Source organism: Siniperca chuatsi, linkage group LG7 (genome assembly GCF_020085105.1).
Source record: "Siniperca chuatsi isolate FFG_IHB_CAS linkage group LG7, ASM2008510v1, whole genome shotgun sequence".
NCBI lineage: Eukaryota > Metazoa > Chordata > Actinopteri > Centrarchiformes > Sinipercidae > Siniperca > Siniperca chuatsi.
The window spans coordinates 16,030,337-16,048,347 of NC_058048.1; the positions used below are offsets into that span (position 1 = coordinate 16,030,337).

General features: G+C 39.6%; 1 protein-coding gene across 1 annotated transcript; it reads left to right on the forward strand.

Moving 5' to 3' along the window:
- Positions 1 to 1,069: 1,069 nt before the first annotated feature.
- Positions 1,070 to 14,517, forward strand: abhd15a (abhydrolase domain containing 15a). Its single transcript, XM_044203163.1, has 3 exons — positions 1,070 to 2,145; positions 10,756 to 11,108; positions 12,332 to 14,517. The coding sequence occupies exons 1-3, from the start codon at positions 1,597 to 1,599 to the stop codon at positions 12,990 to 12,992; spliced, it is 1,563 nt and encodes a 520-aa protein (XP_044059098.1). The 5' UTR covers positions 1,070 to 1,596; the 3' UTR covers positions 12,993 to 14,517.
- Positions 14,518 to 18,011: the final 3,494 nt, after the last annotated feature.

The following is an 18,011-nucleotide window of genomic DNA, read 5'->3' on the forward strand; positions in this document are numbered from 1 at the left end:
GAGTTGTCTTTCTGTATGGCTGCAACAACTGAGATGGTTATCATGCACAAAGGAGAAGTGATCAGTGTCTGGAACTACATACTGAGACACCCCCCAGCTCTCCAGTGCACCAGCTGTAAGCTGTTCTGCTTTGGCATTCAAAGTGTCTCTGAGGTGATACCTTGATCCTTCCAGCCACTCATTTGTCTTTATTCTCTGCTCCGTGGCTTGGCATCTCCCATTTTGCCATTTGTTTTCATTTTCCATTGGCTAATCTACAGGAATGGCATGGCATTTAAGATTGGAACAAATACACAGTGATCTACTGTCTTGTCACTTTCCGTTGGGTTTGTTTTCTCTCGCTTGCACACACCACTGGTTCGCACTGCCATCAATTTATGTTCAGCAGGCTGTGTGCTAAATGAGTGTCCAAAACAACATGTTCCTTAAAAACAGATGACAAAGCTACAGCTTTCCATGAAATCTATTAACCTTACATTATTAGTGGCACTAAAGTGTGTTAGTGACTGATTAAGATGTCAACTGAATATTCCATGGATCTTTGAATAATGTGCAATCACAATTATGTGCATCGGAAAGTGAAGCTTACAATAATATGATAAGGGGATTTTTAATTTTAGCCCATTGCTCAAATGCCTTCTCCTTTAAACATAGAAGTCTTCCTTGCTTTAGTGATTGATAAATATTCCATTTAAAGGGCTATTTGTGTCTGTTTGAGTTTCATAGTGTATAAAGAGGAGGGGACGAGGAAAATAGCAGAGGAGGTTGTCGCATTACATAAATGTTATAAACCTAAATCAAACTGGATGTCTGTCAATCTGCAAGTCCAAAGAACATTGGCCTACTTTCACCCTTTCCTTCAACTTAGTTACAAAAAGACACACACACACACAGTGTGCACATGTTGCCAAATTCATTCAGAAGGAATTCACTCCGATCTGATAATGACCATGCGCATTACACCTCTAGTGACAGGTCTCTCTCTCGGTGTCTCTGGCGCGCGCGGGTGACAGAAAGATCAAGCAAGAAAGAGATAGAGAGATGAGGAACTAATGACAGGGATGCAGAGAGATAGTCTACGTGTTAAAAACGCTCAAGATGTACCCACTTGTACTGGAAGTAATTTAAGGGAAAGGCTAATAACAGCAGAGAGTATCACGTGCACCGAGTACCTGCTCACTCTGAGGGGGGTTGGACATGATGGGAGGCGTTTCTAGCTTTAGAGGCGCGTTGCTCACAGACATTTCTTGCGCTCCCAGCAGTTGGGTTGAAGAACTGGTCGAGTTAGCAGTTGGCGTTGAATGCATGAAACACGGACGGAATCTGCTCGTTTTTCAAAAAGTGAAATGAGCTGGGACGAAAGAAACGCTGCGTAACGGAGACAGCACCCCTGCAACGACGAGAGACTGGTGCGCCTTGGCACCGGAGGGAAGCAGCAAACTTCACTGACGAGCTGAGCATCAATTTAGGACAAAAGACCGGCACACTTTTCCGTGGACTATTTTCTGTAATGTAAATTTATACTCAATTTAAGATCCAGAATAAGGTGTGAAAAGCGTCCGTGTTGTGCTCATCTTGCTCTCTCAAACCGTGCCAATGCTGGAATGGCTTGTGGCTCTGTGCATTGTGATCCTGGTGGTCTTAATCTGGCCAGGCTCCAAATATTTTGCCACCGAGAGCCACCCGGATGCTTTGCTTCAAGGACTGGTAATGTCACAACAGGCAATGAAGGACAAGACCGGGAGGTGCGTCTCAGACCGAGAGGGGAGCGACGGTGCCCAGACGGCCAGTGCGGGTGCGGGGACCGATGAGAAAGCACGCACCGTGGCACTGATCTGCAAACCGTCTGCGCTGGCCAACTATCTCCTGAAACACTGCAGAACCTTCAGTAATTTCTCGCCGTGTGTCGGGTGGACGTGGCGAGCCAGCGCCTTCCTCCAGAGTGCTTACGAGGCGTGCTGGCCGTACGACAGCCCGGTCCAGTTTGTGCGGGACAACCTGCAGCTGAGCGACGATGGGCTCGTGGCCTTGGACTGGGCAGTGCCATCCTACCAGAAGCGACGCAGGACTTCCAGCCACTCCACCAGTCCCATTCTGCTCATCATCCCAAACTCTTTTGGGAAGATCACTAGAAATGTGTTAAAGGTAATCTTGAATACAATTTTCCTATTATAGAGATGATAGTACTTGAATAACCATAGATGAATTATGTGCATGCAGAAACTGAACAGCAAGTCATACAAAAGATCAAAACAATGAACAAGTTCATAATAAAAAGTCATAGAAAGAATTTAAACTTTTTATACAGCTGACTGCTGAACAGAGTAGGGTACTCCATCCTTAACAATACCAAAGAGATAAACTTCAGATATTTCACAAACCAGATAACCCGTGTTAAGGTTAGAAATAGCAGTTTCCATAGTGTCTGCAGACACTAACAGCATCATAATGCTGTTCCTGAATCACTACATAGTTACAGAAACCCATTTGTATCCATGTCATTGAAAGGGATTCCCTCAAATACTTCTTAAATTGTATCATGAACTTTGTAGCTGCTATGTGTCCCTAATCTGTGTTACAGCTTGAGGCAACATGATGGAAATCACAGCAGCTGCATGAGACTGCAGTGTCCTATTATTCACTGTCTATGCCAACAGTAGCATTTCTACACTTAAAACAAGTGGAAGTGAGCATTTTCACAGCGTAAATACACAGAGTAATACTAAACAATAAGAGAGCAATTTTCTTTTCAAATTCAGAGGGTAGAAACCAAAAACATGCAAGATACATATTTAATATATGCACAGACGAATACTATTTGCAGAAAGTGTTTCAGCTAGTCAAAAGAGTAGTCAGACTATCAATAATTTAAAAGAGACGTGGGAAGATGCCTGTGCAAATTAACAATGGCCATTTGGGCAAAGGCAGTCATGGGAGCATAAGCCATGGCAAGCTCAGTTTGAAGAAAAAAGCGGTAAAAAGAGCAGATGCAGAGGCAGCAGCCTTTCAACTGCTCTTTCAATACACTGACTGAAGTAATTGAGTGAGGGATTACAAAGCATCACTTGACTTGAGGGGCCTGGGGAAGTGCAGCGCTGCTCCACATGAATGCCTGTTGGCTCTCACACCACTCTGGGCACCTGGCATCGTGCTAGCTCATTTCATTTCATACTATTAGTTCTGTGTGCAAATCCGTCACAGGCTTACTGTCAGCCCCATGTCAGAAATAACAACTGTGCAAGAACTGAATACTCCAACAAAAACAAATGTGTTTGACATTAATCTAGAATGAATAACTTCTTATGTTGATATAAAAAAACACAAAGGATAGAGGATGACAGAAGAGAGGAAAGGAAGTGGGAAGAAACAATGGCTAGACAAAAATAGAAGGAAAACAGGTGTTAAAACATTATAAATGAGTGGTGACTTCAAGCTTTACCATGGGAAAAAGCAAAATGATGGAGGGATGAAAAGTAATTGTAGCATTCAGACAGCCTAAAGCTTTTTTTTGTTGGGCCATCATCAGTGTAGAGAGTATTTGTGATGCTGTCAGCCAATTACGTTTGGGAGGGCTGGAAGCTGAGGCACCACAAGGGATATACACCAATTAAGATTGCTCCTGTCACTGGTGAGATTCACTGCATAACCCAGTGTCTGTGTGTGTGTGTATGTGTGTGTGTGTGTGTGTGTGTGTGTGTGTGTGTGTGTGTGTGTGCCAGCAAGGATGATAAAAAGAGCTCATGTTTGCGTGGGCATACACACAAGTGGATCTACAGTATATCTGACACAGAGAAGAAACAGAGGGGAATGCAGATTCTTTTTGAGGTGTGTGGGCTCGTGGTCCCTGTCTCTTTTACACAGCACATTTTAGGAACTCATGAATTTATAAATGAGCTATCACCTCTCAGTTTGTCTTATGCCCCTTTTTAGTCTGCTGTGCTTCATACCCATCTACATAATGGTATACTGTACCTATCTAGTAGCTAACAATAGTCATATACAGTCATTTCAGTGGTGTCCTATTTGAATCAGAGTTTGCAATGTGTTCATCCTAAAACATACAAAATATACTTACATTCATTCATTCATTCATTCATTCTATTAGGCGTATAGTCAGTCTGTCAGTTAGTTGGTCAGTTAGAAATCAGTGTGCATTGAATTACATTACTAGTAGGATCATATAACACATTTAGCAAAAATACATTTCCCTTGATCTCACTGTGCCCATCTTTGTCCTACATCATTATATATTTTTTTATATTTCTTAAAGCAGTAGCTCGACATTTAGGGAAATTTGCTCGTGTGCTTTCTTACTGAGAGTTAGGTGAGAAGATTGATACCGCTTTCATATTTGTGTGGTAAAGATGAAGCTACAACCAGCAGCTGGTTAGCTTAGCTTAGGATAAAGACAGGAAACAGGGGGAAACAACTGGCCTAGCTTAATCCAAAAGTGACAAAATCCACCTACCAGCAGCTCTAAAGTTCACCAATTAATGTGTTATATCTTGTTTGTTTAATCCATACATAAACCGAAATATAAAAATTACACATTGTTGTTTTACACGGGGGGTTATGTGCTGGTTTATTTCATGGCCTGGCACAGTGTCCTCCTGGAGTTTTGGCGCTACTGTGACGATCTTATTCTGCCTGGCCAAGAAATAGTCTGGCACATAACCTCCCAGGTAAAATTAACGTGTCAGTTTTTGTGCTAAGCTAAGCTAAGCGGCTGCTGCAGTAGCTTCATATTTACACTGAGACCATGAGAGCAGTATTGATCTTCTCATAACTCTTGGCAAGAAAGCGAGGAAGCATATTTCCCAAAATGTTCCTTTAAACCGGCACTGTAATTTTCTAAACTCTGAAGTCCAAACAAGTCTACATAGACAGCTACCATTCCATAAAATCTCCTGATCGCAACCATCAACAAACTCAATTTTTAACAAATTTCTATCCTCAACTTCAAAAAGAGGTCACGCAAAGAGGCCAATTTAATATCATGAAGGTGTGCAAAGACATGTAGGAATGAGCCCCATATTCAGCAGTCTGTGATCACTGTTTAGAGCAATGTGTTGAAAGGCCATAAATGTTCCTGGAAGCAGACTTCCAGCTGTTGCAGCCGTCTTGCCTCACATGATTTACACACGTCACACTTTCCTGACAGAGCAGATAGATTTGTGAGCAGTTTTACCATCATTTTGTGACCTAGTTACAGTACATTCACAAGTGTTTTATTCAGTATGCTTTTTGGCACTTATTTCTTACATCGAGTATTTTTCATTCCTTATAGATATGAGGTATGAGATAATCTGGGCATTATGTGTAATTTACCCTTCAACACCTAAATAATTGTTTTTCAGACCATTCCTTTCACTTTCTGACTGCTGAGAGAGCAGCTTTAGGATTTTTCCAAATTCCTTGTGGGAGAGGATAATAGCTTAGCACTCGCGCAGTAAAAGTGGAAATGCTTTACCATTAACGATTAGATCAGTGAGGGAGGTAATAGTAGTGGTAATACTTCATCAGACCTAGTCTTGGAAATTTCTCAATCACAGAAACATTACCAGCAGTACAAAGCATGAGACCCAATACAGGTATAGGGCATAGATCTATGTCCATGTATGTGGTTACTAAGCATACTGTTTATCAAAAACATGCGATCATGTCACAGTTTTCACAGGGAACCAGTAACAATGAGTGGGAAAAGAAGCAAATGGGGCATTAGATCTGTGTTTTCTGTCCCCTCATCTCTTTGTGAATTTTAAAGTTTGGTGTCAACACACCATGGCCGTACTGTTCACACAGAGTGCAGTCTGTAGTATTAAGACAGTGATTTATTTTTTGTGTTGGCTCTTGGTTTTGGAAATGGAACAATGATTATGCGTGTAAAGAGCTGATCTTCAGCTTTAGTTTGATGGTGTTTACGTACATTTTGGGTGAACAGTGTAGGAATTGTAGACCTAATTGCAAATGTGGGGGACAAATTGGAACTTTTTCCAATATCAGTACCTTGCCCTACCTTGACTATGCACATCAGGATTTGGCAGCACTTCCATCTATGGCTTATGGGAGATGCTGTTTTTTCTTTGCTAAAATGACAAGGTATCAACAGTTTTACCAACCAGTACATTAGACACTCATTTACCTTAGAATATGGACAGAAAATCCCAGTATTGCATTTCAACTTTACAATAAGACCAACACAACAAACCTTCAATGACATCCATTTTTATGGAGACTTGTGGAACATGAGCTAGCTTGAAAATAGGTTGGTTCTTGATATTTTTACTGTGTTGTTATCTTCAGTAAATAACCGCTACTCTCCCCTTTGCATGTATGCCTGTGATGCTTATCACTTTGAAATTGAGCCAGAGGAAAAAACTGTCTTGCAACTGCAAAATATATTTTTAAGTCCATCATTTTGTCTGCCTTTGTAAGACTTCACAACACTTTATATCTAGGGTATCATGCTTTTTCAACTCTTCTCCAGCAGTGCTGCTTGGATGGAAGGAGAAGAAACAGATTTTGCTGCAGTGCAAGAGATTAAATAAGAAACAGCCTCTGCTTTGTTCAGCTAGCTATATTTAGGGTTCATACAATTAGTTGGTTGGAAAACTGCCAACCACTAACTATAAAGATGGCAGCCATGGCATTTATTATATAACAAATACAGTAACGTTTAATCAAGGTTTTTATCATTTGTTTGAACGGTCAGCAAGTGAAATTAGTGAAATTATTAGAGATGTACATATAATGCTGGGTGAGCCTGTACAATAGTATCATGTTGCAGGATGCATTTGAACAACAAATTATTCCACAAAACTGTCAGACAAAAAAATGACTTTTCCTTTATTTCTAAAATGTTGGCTGCGCTCCTGCATATATCTAACTCACAGGAGCAAATCTATTCCTTGGACATCACAGGCCTGTTAAACAGTATTTAGGCAAACTATTGACCCGAATAGAGGCCAGAGCATTGTAGTGAGATGCTTTGTTGCCTCTAAAAGGATTTTAATCGAATAACATCCCTAATTTAATCTGATGTGTGGCAACATGTCCCGATGAAGCTGCTGAAGTTAGTTTAACACTAGCGGTGGTCTCACAGAAATAGATCACATTATTCAACATGCTTTGAAGGGAATATTGTTGAACTTTAGGAGCCCTTTTTGTGTTTATGTCTTTGTCATTGTTTCAGCACAGAGGGTGAGGAGAATAAATGCTGCCTCTTTGTGTGTGTGTGTGTGTGTGTGTGTGTGTGTGTGTGTGTGTGTGTGTGTGTGTGTGTGTGTGTGTGTGTGTGTGTGTGTGTGTGAGAGTGTGTATGAGAGCTGGCAAAGGAATTTGTTACTGAGCTGACAGTTTATCAGCTCTGGCAGAAAACTGCTGGAGTGGATGCTGCTGGTTTTCTACTGTTTGTGCAATGAAGCTGAGAGAAAAATTCACATAACATTTTAGGAAAAGTATTGCCAGAAATTTAATGTGTATAAATATTATCTAGAAAAAAGGTGGCACTCAGGACAAGTGTTCCCTCTAAGCTGGTGACATCAGTTTAATAATTTATCAGATTGCCCAAAACGTATTCCTCCTTGGTTATGAGACATTGCTTCACTTCCGAGCAAAAATTAGATTTTTAGGTTTTGGTGACAAATGATATAACAGATACAGGCTTTGCAATATCTTTGGATTTAGTGAACTCTTCCTGACACGGTTAACAAAAACTTTAATTTTCTTTGCCATCCTCAAGATGTGGTTAGTATCGCTGAGCAGTTGTTACTCCTCCTTCACTGTGCCTTTTATAGTGGGTGATTCACATAGTGCATCACCACAATGTCTGACGCTAATTCACACCATGTCGCTGATATACCTGAGCAGGCAGGCAGAAGCAGGATGAAATCATTTCACACTCAGTTCACCTAATTTAATCTCAGCAGCAACATTCGTCACTCAGCCCCAGCTCTCATATGCAGTTTAAATTGTGGAATATCTAATCACGTATCTCAATATCTTTAGGAATTAATCTGAACTCAAGTGAGTCATATCCATTTGAAATTGCTCTCTTCCCCTCCTCTCATTTGCTCCTCCACAATGATTCAAAATGTTAGCTATGGAATGAGTTAGGGAAGAGGCTAATGAATGAGTGAGTGAATGATGTTCCAGTGTATTATCCTTGCTCAGATCTTTTTCACTGACACTGCCTGGTCATGTATCTGGCCGAGTAAATCCTTTTTTCATATAAACAACCAGAAAGTGTCGAAAATGCTACTGCAGTCTTTCTCAGCTGGTAAATATTTAATGCAGTGATTCTGCAGCTGTTCCTCACTGGCATCTTTGCAGATTTAAATCAGAATGTAAACTCATTTCAAATCTGACAGTTTATTTGCACAGGCTGCCATAGCATACATTTTCTGATCATAAACGTTTGCATGAACTCTACTTCTCCTGTGTTGAGATGAAGCAGAGTGACACTGCAAGTTTAGAGGGAAGACAAATTCTCTCCTTGTGTTTCCAGACACTGTAATGGAGTGAATAATGTATTCTAAAGGTAAAATTCAGAGCCTTGACCGGAATAATCTCTCATTTTCATGCCTTCTGCATGGAGAGCTTTTCAGTGGAATTTCTATATTTAATTGTCATTTCTGCTCTGCTCCGAATCAAAACCTTCCAGTCTTTCCAGAGTTATTTTCCTAGTTTATGTATTTATAAATTTAAGCTTACTAAGGTGATGATGTGTCATGAGTATTTTTGTTTTTCTGCTCAACTTTTTGGATATGATAGAAATAAATATGAGAATATGAGTTACCAAAAATAACTAGGACTTAGTGAATGGAGTACTGTTTACAATAAGCTAATCTGCAGCCAAGGCTACAAGAAGAAGTTATATATTTACTCTGCTTTGCTTCCTTAACACCAATACAGGTACAAGGCCAGTAAATAACAGTTTGCTGTAAACATGCAGAGAAAAAAAAATAGAGAAACAACAGAAAAGCCATTAGATTTGAAGAGTCAGATCCTTGAGAGCCTTAAAAGCAAAAGAAAATGATGGTAAACATTTGTGCCTGCCTCGTTTTAAAAATGAAAAAGGCTTTTGGGTGAGCAGTTTACATTTTACAGATCTGAAAGACACATATTCAATGAGACTTGCTTTATGAAATTGGCTTATTGTTTTAATCTGTTATTCCCATCAGTTTTACACTAAATTATGCTACTTTGCACACAGTAGTTTGTAAAATGTGAGGATATATCATTCTCATACATTCTCCACAGCATTTAAAGTATAGTTAAAATGTTTTTAAGTGCTGAATAAAATAAGAAGTCTTGCCAAGTTTAAATTTGTTCATGAATTTTGACTTGCGTTGATTAAACAGATTTACATATTTAAATTTCTGTTAAAGAAACATGAAAGACACTTCTCATTCAGTTGTATAGCATTTTCTTACATTCATTCGTTCAGCACTAATGACTCAACAGTCCAAATATCTCATATTGTCACATTCGTATCAAAATAAACATAATAATAATATCTCGCTTTAGAAGAAACAATGAGTATGATATTTCTCTCCACAGTGCAGCTGACTAAGAGGGAAGACTGCCTGCCAGAGGCATGAGATCACAGGTTTCCGTACTCAAGCCCGTTCCCAGTTTTGCTCCCAGCCCAGTTCAAGGAGAGTTGCATATTGCAGGTTGAGGCTGGGCTTCATGGACATCATCATAACTAATGTCAAACTGCCTCAAATGCCTGGACGTTCTCCACTTGAAGGCTAACCACCCGGCTCATGACAACCTGTAGCTAGGGATGAACTTCTCATATATCAGTAGTTTACCTGGTTATGTCCTCATCATCTATTTTTGCATGTCCAGATATGGACTGTTGGATCAGCTGTTCGAGGTGTTGACGTGGAGTGAAGTTGAAACAAACTCATAATTCATCATCCTCATTACAATTTATTCCAGCTGCAATGCACTTCCAAATTTTGTCTGACTGATCATTTACAATGGAAAATAATTTGATATTTCTGTTAAATATAAGCAAGCAGACAAGTTGACAAGTTGATGTTAACTATCACTAAACAAAGGCTTCTTTGGCCATGTTTTGCCACGGATGTTTACTTATTTGGGCTACATTGTGAAAGCATTATCTCGGGATGCATAACTCTTGTTTGCTGAGGTTCATCTGTGCAAAACTGTATTACTAAGTAGCCTAATATTGTGTCTCGCAAGAGTTTGTTCCTCAGAAATAGTCAAACTGTCAGAAAAAACAGCATGCGATACAGTGGTACGACAAAATGTTTACTGTTCTTTCAGTGGAGTGATGACAGTCAAACCTATTCTGTAGTATTAGAGTGTACACTTTCAGTATGGTTAAACAGCACAGTAAAAGGGAGCAACACTTAATCCTGTAGTTTTTAGTTCTCACATCCCCCAGCAACTGTTTTTTTCCCAAACGATAAAAAGTAGCACCATGCATTTTAGGTGTTACAACAGCAAAGACATTTAGTGGAACAAAATGGAAACTGATTTCTGAAGGAGGCATTGTGTGATTCTGTGATATTACAACCAAGAGACCGCCACACCAATTCGACCATTGTGGCCTATTTAGAGGGACAAAAAATAGCATTTCTTTATGTAGGTATAGCCTTTGTAAAATACACTGTATATCAACCATTTAATTTCCTTTCTCTATAATGTTACATAAATGGATTAATACATTTCCCATCTTGTCTTGAAAATTATGTAACACTTTTTTACTTCTCTCTACAGTTGTGTGAAACAGCACTGTCCCATGGCTACCTTCCAGCAGTTTTCAACCGCCGCAGCCACAACGGCACCCCACTCACCACCCTCAAACTGCAGCAGTTTGGTGACCCCGCAGATCTGCGTGAGGCTGTGCGCTACATTCGCTACCGACAGCCTGCAGGGAGGCTGTATGCAGTGAGCGAGAGCACCGGGTCGGGCCTTCTCCTGTCTTACCTGGGGGAGTGTGGATCATCCAGCTACGTGACGGCGGCCGTCTGTCTGTCGCCCGTGTTCCGCTGTCAGAGCTGGTTTGAGAACGGGCTGTGCTGGCCCTTGCAGTGGGTGCTGGTGCTCTACCAGAAGATATGTCTCAGCAGGTATGGAGGGAGGGAAACATATTGGCATAGGTTAGGTATTGAGGGATGGGTGGGCAAAATGGTAATGATACCTGGGAACAAAATATCACCGGTGAAGAAAACAGAAAGACTCAAATGAAAACAACTTTGTAGGTTTCCAAAGGATGATTTACAACTTGAGTCTTATTTTCATAGTTTTGGCCTTCATTTCTATTGGTTATGATAACCTTGTACTCACCAAAGGATTTGCTGAAATCTGTGAGCACAGCGACATCACTACAGCAAAATCTGACAAGGCAAAAACCACAAGGTTGACAGACAGGTTGAAAATAAGGGAAAACTGAATATGGATGCACCTGCAATGTCAGCAACAATCCCTCCTTAGACAAGAAAAATATGTGCATGCACAACTATGGCAAGCAGGGTAGGTCAAAGTTGAACCAGAAAGATGTTTAGCTAACTTGGGTGTTTGTAAGAACCTGATCGTCTGACAGCTTGTGACATCTTTTTAGCTGACGCGTTCCCAGATGTCAGCAAATAACTTGAGTACTTATCAATAGCAATGATGGCCAGAGCTATGAAAATAACATTGTATGAAACTGGAATTTGCCTTTAATGACAATCGGTAGCCTGCAAAGAAATGTTTTTTCAAAAGTAGATTTCTGGGTGTAGATGAGCAGTGCATACAAATTCTATCCTTTTGGAACATGGTGCATTAGTTTAAGTGAGCATAATGAGTTTTGGAAGGCAGAAAGAGATAAACAGCTCCTTCTCTTCTTTCAGTGTACTCTGGGGAATATCTCACACAGAGCGAAGAAGATGAGGAAAAAATACACAGCTTCATAAGGCTGTTGCATGAAGTATGCCACATGAAAATCTTAGACAGAAAACTCTGAAACAAGGAAAATTATGAATTTTCAGTCAGCCAAAAGGGAGACACAATTAAAGGGGGATTGTAAGAAAAACAGATGCAAGTGCTCACTAACCATTTACTGGAAAGGCACAGACAATTAAGGAAACAATCAAGTTACTGTAGCAACAGATGGCCTGTTCAGTGTCAAGTCATTGATTCTGAGAGACATCGTGACCCAGGTAAAGTTTCTCGAATCAATGCCACAAAAGATAATTTGAGACCCATGCAGCTCTTCAAAATTGATTTACTGGTTTTCTCTTGTTTACTCTGTTTATTTGTATGTCTGTATTCTTTTTGTGAATGTGTATGTGTACTCGGATGTTATGCACAGGTACAAGACGGTGCTGGGTGAGACCATACAGACAGACGCCCTGTTTTCTAGCTGTTCCTTGCGTGGCCTGGAGGAGTCGTTGTTCTGTCAGGCTGGACATGTGGACTCTGCGCCAGCAGCACCAACAGGGATCAGCAGTAGCAGCAATACGTCAGGTGCCTGGGATGCTTACTGGGAACGCAATGAACCCCTGAGAGATGTGGACGAAGTGGCTATTCCCGTTCTGAGCGTTTGTGCTCAGGATGACCCGGTCCGCGGTAACACCCAATCCACGGTACCCTTGGAACTCTTTGAGACAAACCCACATTTTTTTCTCCTCCTAACTGACTGTGGAGGTCACTGTGGGTTCTCTACCCAGTCCGAGGGGAGTGCCGCCGGTGCATTTGGTGCAGTCAGTTCTGCGGCTGCGCCGAACAGTGGAATGGGGAGCCGTGGGACCAACTGGAGCCACAAAGCTCTGCTGGAATTCTTCAGGGCGACCACAGACTTCTTTGCTGCAGAGGACAGAGCGAAGCAGCTTGCTGCAAGGAGGAGGGGGCTGGGGGGAGGCACAGGAGGGAGGGCTTTCCGGCACCGCAGCGTCAGTACATGTAAACGAATGCCAGCGTGTTCCCATAATATCCATGCCATTTACAACTGGCAGAGGTCCTATACACGATGAGGGAGCTTAATGGAAGTTAATGGACTACACTGATGCCTTCTGGTATTGTATGGATGTGGGATGTGAAGGACTCAGGTTGTTCTTTGCCCATGTGACACTCAGCTACAAAGTGTTAAGATAGCCAAAACTAGAAAAGTGCAGCAGTTGTGAAGTACTGAGGTCATAGAGTACTTTTAAGTGAGAAAGTGTGTGTTGTTCTCACACCCTTGATGTGAGCCATAAAACACTAGCATAGAAAATAGATCATGACAGGCCACAAGCTTGCACAGAGTTGTTATGTTTAACTGCCGAACAGTTGACACTAAACTCTCAAGATGAGTGGCTATATATTTTTCTACAGACTGATCCAAATCTCTTCACTGCCAGCTGTTAAAACTGAAGGATTCTGTCACAGTTTTATCAACACACACACATTCATCTGCCTCACATTTGACATAGTTTGCTACATTTGCAACCACAGCTGCATCACCATTTGGGATATTTCATACCTTGACATTTACTGTAGTATCTTACTGTTATTCATTTTATCACTGAAAGGATATTTATTGGGGAGCAAAAGTGTTGAAAGTCTTATGTCTAGAGTAGAAAGGGAAAAAAATCCAGTGCAAATTTGAAATTAATTCGAGCTAAATGTCAAATGAGTTTAAGTAACTCATCCAGTGTTATTGTACACATTAAAGAGAATTTTCTGTGTGTATTATTGAATGTTCTCTTCTGTATGGGGTAATGTCCTGTGATGCCCAGAATAGAGGAACTTATGTGTGATTGTCAACCAGTCAGTCAGCTTTTAGAGGAAAGTCTGTGTCATGAGGTTATATTTTAAGGAGCTGGGTGGCTGGGAGCACTTTGTGAGTTTTCCTGTATCATCATTTAAACTCTGTGCTCCAAGGTTTCCTCCCCAGCTGCTCAGGATCTGAAGGTGGTGACGCTGTGAGGGTGTCTGTTTTCGTATTGAGATGTAGCGATCGAGATTTAGCAGCATAATAATATAATAATAATAATAAACTTTATATGTATAGCACCTTTCATACAGGAAATTCAGCTCAAAGTGCTTTACAGCAAAGAAATTGCATGCACCAAGTGCTTCACATAAAAAAGACATAGAATGAACATAAAAACAGGGATAGAATGGCATAATTAATGGAAAATAAAAGAAATACAAAAAATAAGATAAAGATGAGAATAGAATACATACAATGCATAATCCATAATTAATGTAAAATAAGCTTGAAACATTTCTTGAGTCCCTAGAAATGTTGTTATTATCATTCTTGTGCAAATTATGCAAATTAAAATGTTATAAAATTTTCTGTTGAAAGTGTTCAGGTCAACAGCTTAATATGCAGGAAAAAAGCCGAGTTCCAGAGTAGAAAGCACATGGACACAAAACTATCAAGCGCTGTTTGACAACTGATTTTTGTCTTCTGTTGTTTTATAAACATGCTATACACCTGTTAAATGTGTTCTATTATGTGATGGAATTTTAAAAAAATTAAAAGTATAATAAATGAACCAAGATGACTAACTTGGGTTATACACTTTGTATGTCCTTAAAAAAGCATTCAAAAGGTTATCTTTCCACTGCAGGTGAGTAAATTCCTCATTAATAGTATGTTCTCAATTTCTCATTATTTTTGCTTGTAATCATCTTCATTTTTAAAGCATATCACACTAAAGTTGTGATCTGTGGTCTTGTCAAACCCCTGCTGAGTCAATGCTCACAGACACTCCCTATTATAGCTCAGTCCCCACAGCTATTCCATGCTGTGTGTGTGTGGGTGGGTGTGTGACATTCACTGTAGTGTTTGTCCGCCCACTGAGCCTTATCCACTCAGACAGCTGGAACACAGCAGTGTACACACAGACACACATGAAATGTGTGCCGGCAGACACATTGTCAACACGCATCCTCGCCATCACACACACATATACACACACACAAACAGAAGGACACACACAGATATTCTCACACACACAGACATGCAAACAACCTGTCACACACATGCAGGGTATTTTTATACATGCTCATTATCTACAGGAAGATTCACAGCCTCATACAAAACAAAAACTGCATGTGACACACACACACACACACAAACATATAGTGACTATCCCATGTAACTGACACCATTATTAATACAGATAATTCTTCCATAAAAGTAATCTGAAGTGATGCTAAGACACAATCTGGTTCATTATGAACTCAACAGAAATACAAAATATTTTGAAAATATGATTTTCCAAAAGTGTGAATGGAAACACATTTTCAGAAGTTATGTCATTTCCTATATGGTATTCAGTAAAAACTGTATTGACACACAGACATTATTGCCATTGTCAAATGCTGTAGGTGGGACCCTAAAGCCATGATAATGACATTGTTTGCAATTGTCAATAATCAGGTCATCATCAGTATTGCAACTGTGGAGGGAAGAGCAGCTGTGTCTAACTGTCTTCCCTGTCCGGATTTTAAGTCTTGGGGTTAAACCGACATCTCTTCAGTCTTAAATTAATCCCTTTAAATATCAGGTTTTCTCTAAAAGAAATGTCAAAATTAGAATCAGAGGCCTTTCGCTTCATGTATAGGATACATGAGGCTACCATACCACATATATATATATATATATATATATATATATATATATATATATATATATATAACATACTTTAGACTACAAGCATGCATCAGAGCCACGGATGTGTTAAATAGCAAAAGATGCATAAATGATAGATGCACAAAAGATAAATGGATATGTGTCTTATTATTATGTAAGTAATGATGCACAAATTATTGTTTTATTACAGCAGTATTTTAGTGTGCTTATAAAGCATTTCATTATCAAATGTTGATGCCTTAAATACTGTATATATTATGCTGTTGGCAAGGAAAGCCTGTGCTTGTTGTTGCAGATAGCTTTTATCTCTAGTGTCATAATTTGTGTGCTTTCTGTTAATAACTAGCAGTAAATAACGTGCTCACAGTACCAGTTAGTGTATTTTTTACAGAAATATCTTTATGATTTTAAGAAATAAGCCAAATTCTTGGTCAATCTTTTAGTTTTCAGTTCTATAACTAGAAAATGTGTTTGAGACCAGATGTTGGCACATTATTTTATTCTTATTTTGAAATTACCAGAACAAACAGTAAACCTCTGGGACCTCCAAGGCAAGTCTGTGGTTCTTTATTACTGGAAATAAATCTGGCCAGCATATGTTGAAAAAGAGCATACGTGACAGCAGGGGTACCATGCAAAACAAAACACTTTATACAACCCGTCCTGTTTTATTGTTGACATTAAGCCTCATAATTTATGACCAAAAGTAGACACTGTTTCCTCGCAATAAACGCTGGCTTTCATTGGCCTCTGGCAAATTAAGCGATTAAGATTGAATTGCCCTTTCCCACTTTGCTTATTCAATTCAGACCCAATAGTCTGCCTCAGTGATCAGGGGCTGATTTAATTAAAATGATTGATATTTAATTAAAAAAGAACCTGACATTCCCATCACTTTGATTACATTAAATCATAGCTTCTCTAAATTGATGCACACACGTTGTTAGGGATTTGTTGAAGTGGGACAGCTAGAAGAAAATAAAATACGTTTGAATCATCTCAAGCATTATAATCTAATGGATTGGGGAGTGAGAGACTGCTTAATGTAAACATTTATACAGTAAATATACAATAAAAATGATTTGAAGTCAGGTGTGAGTTCAACAAACAAGATTTTGAGTCGGCAACATATTAAGTAAACTTTACAACATTACAGTACCTGAGAGAATTCTATATGAAATACTGTATGTGTGTGTTAAAGCGAGACTATGTCATTTTTGAAAGAAGAAATAACACATTTTTCATCTGACAAATGAAAAGCTGGATTCATAAGCAATATAAGCATTTCTCAGTTCAATACATTCAGGGGTTTTGCTGCTACAACCTTATTGGTCTGATATGACCAGTAGCTTTTGGAGGCTAATGTTAGCTTATGTTAAAAAACTTAAGATAGATATTGCTGTGTAACTGACATTAGGGAGTCAGTTTGTTAACTTTATGACTGTCCTCTACTTGTGCTACTGTTACACGGGCTAGCTGTTTCCCCATGTTTCCAGTCTTTATGCTAAGCTAAGCTAACCTGGCTGCAGCTTACTATTTAGCGTACATACATGACAGAGGTATTAATTTTCTCATCTAACTCTTGGCAAGAAAGTGACGAAATGTATTTCTCAAAATGTCAATCTATTCCCTTGATGCATTTTTCTCTTAAAGACACTTTGTATTGTAGATAAACTATGCGCTTTACATACAGTATTAACAGCACAGATAATCTCTGAAGACCATTGTCTCCACTGAATGTTTTTATACAGTCTATGATGAGAACTGACTCACTGAGGCTTAGAAAGTCTATCCAGTTTTCAGAACTGAACCACTCTTCCTAAAACCAAGATGAAATCAGTTTAGGATCAAGAAGGAGCAACAAAACACTCAGATCTGGTCAGCATATTAAATGAACCATGAGGATGTCTACTGTGCATACAATAACAACCTCCCCAAATAGATTCTGGACTCCTTTTATTAACATGTGCCCTTCACTACTATAGAAGATCTAATAGCTGCTGTGGTCAAAGCTTTTACTTGTCTGTTTCACAGATAATAGGAATGCCTGAGATTTTGTGCAGTCACTTTAGAGATATTTTAGCTAAAAGTATTACGTTATCAGAGTCTCTTCAGAGCCAAGGCAACTAAATGTGAGCAACCAGCAGGCCAAAAAAAATACATAACAGATGTTTAGGTTTGGGTCGCTGACACTCTAATTGTACTTGGTTTGGATAGTAACCAACAAGTGAGAGTTTTGGTGTTTCTTTGTTGGCTCTGCTTCTGTGTATCCAAGTATCCAAAAGAGTCACACTGTAAACAGGCTATGATTATAGAAGAGGACTTCTTGTCTCCCTATGGTGTTTACATGTGTGTACAACACAGATACTGTTTTGGACAGATGAAAGAGAGAGACAAATATTAA

What these genes read in the sequence shown, in the direction of transcription:
- abhd15a (XM_044203163.1), top strand. Translation starts at nt 1,597, where the DNA reads ATGCTGGAATGGCTTGTGGCTCTGTGCATTGTGATCCTGGTGGTCTTA. An exon ending in TCACTAGAAATGTGTTAAAG is followed by an intron (nt 2,146 to 10,755) that starts GTAATCTTGAAT and finishes TTCTCTCTACAG; the next exon opens with TTGTGTGAAACAGCACTGTC. An exon ending in CAGAAGATATGTCTCAGCAG is followed by an intron (nt 11,109 to 12,331) that starts GTATGGAGGGAG and finishes TGTTATGCACAG; the next exon opens with GTACAAGACGGTGCTGGGTG.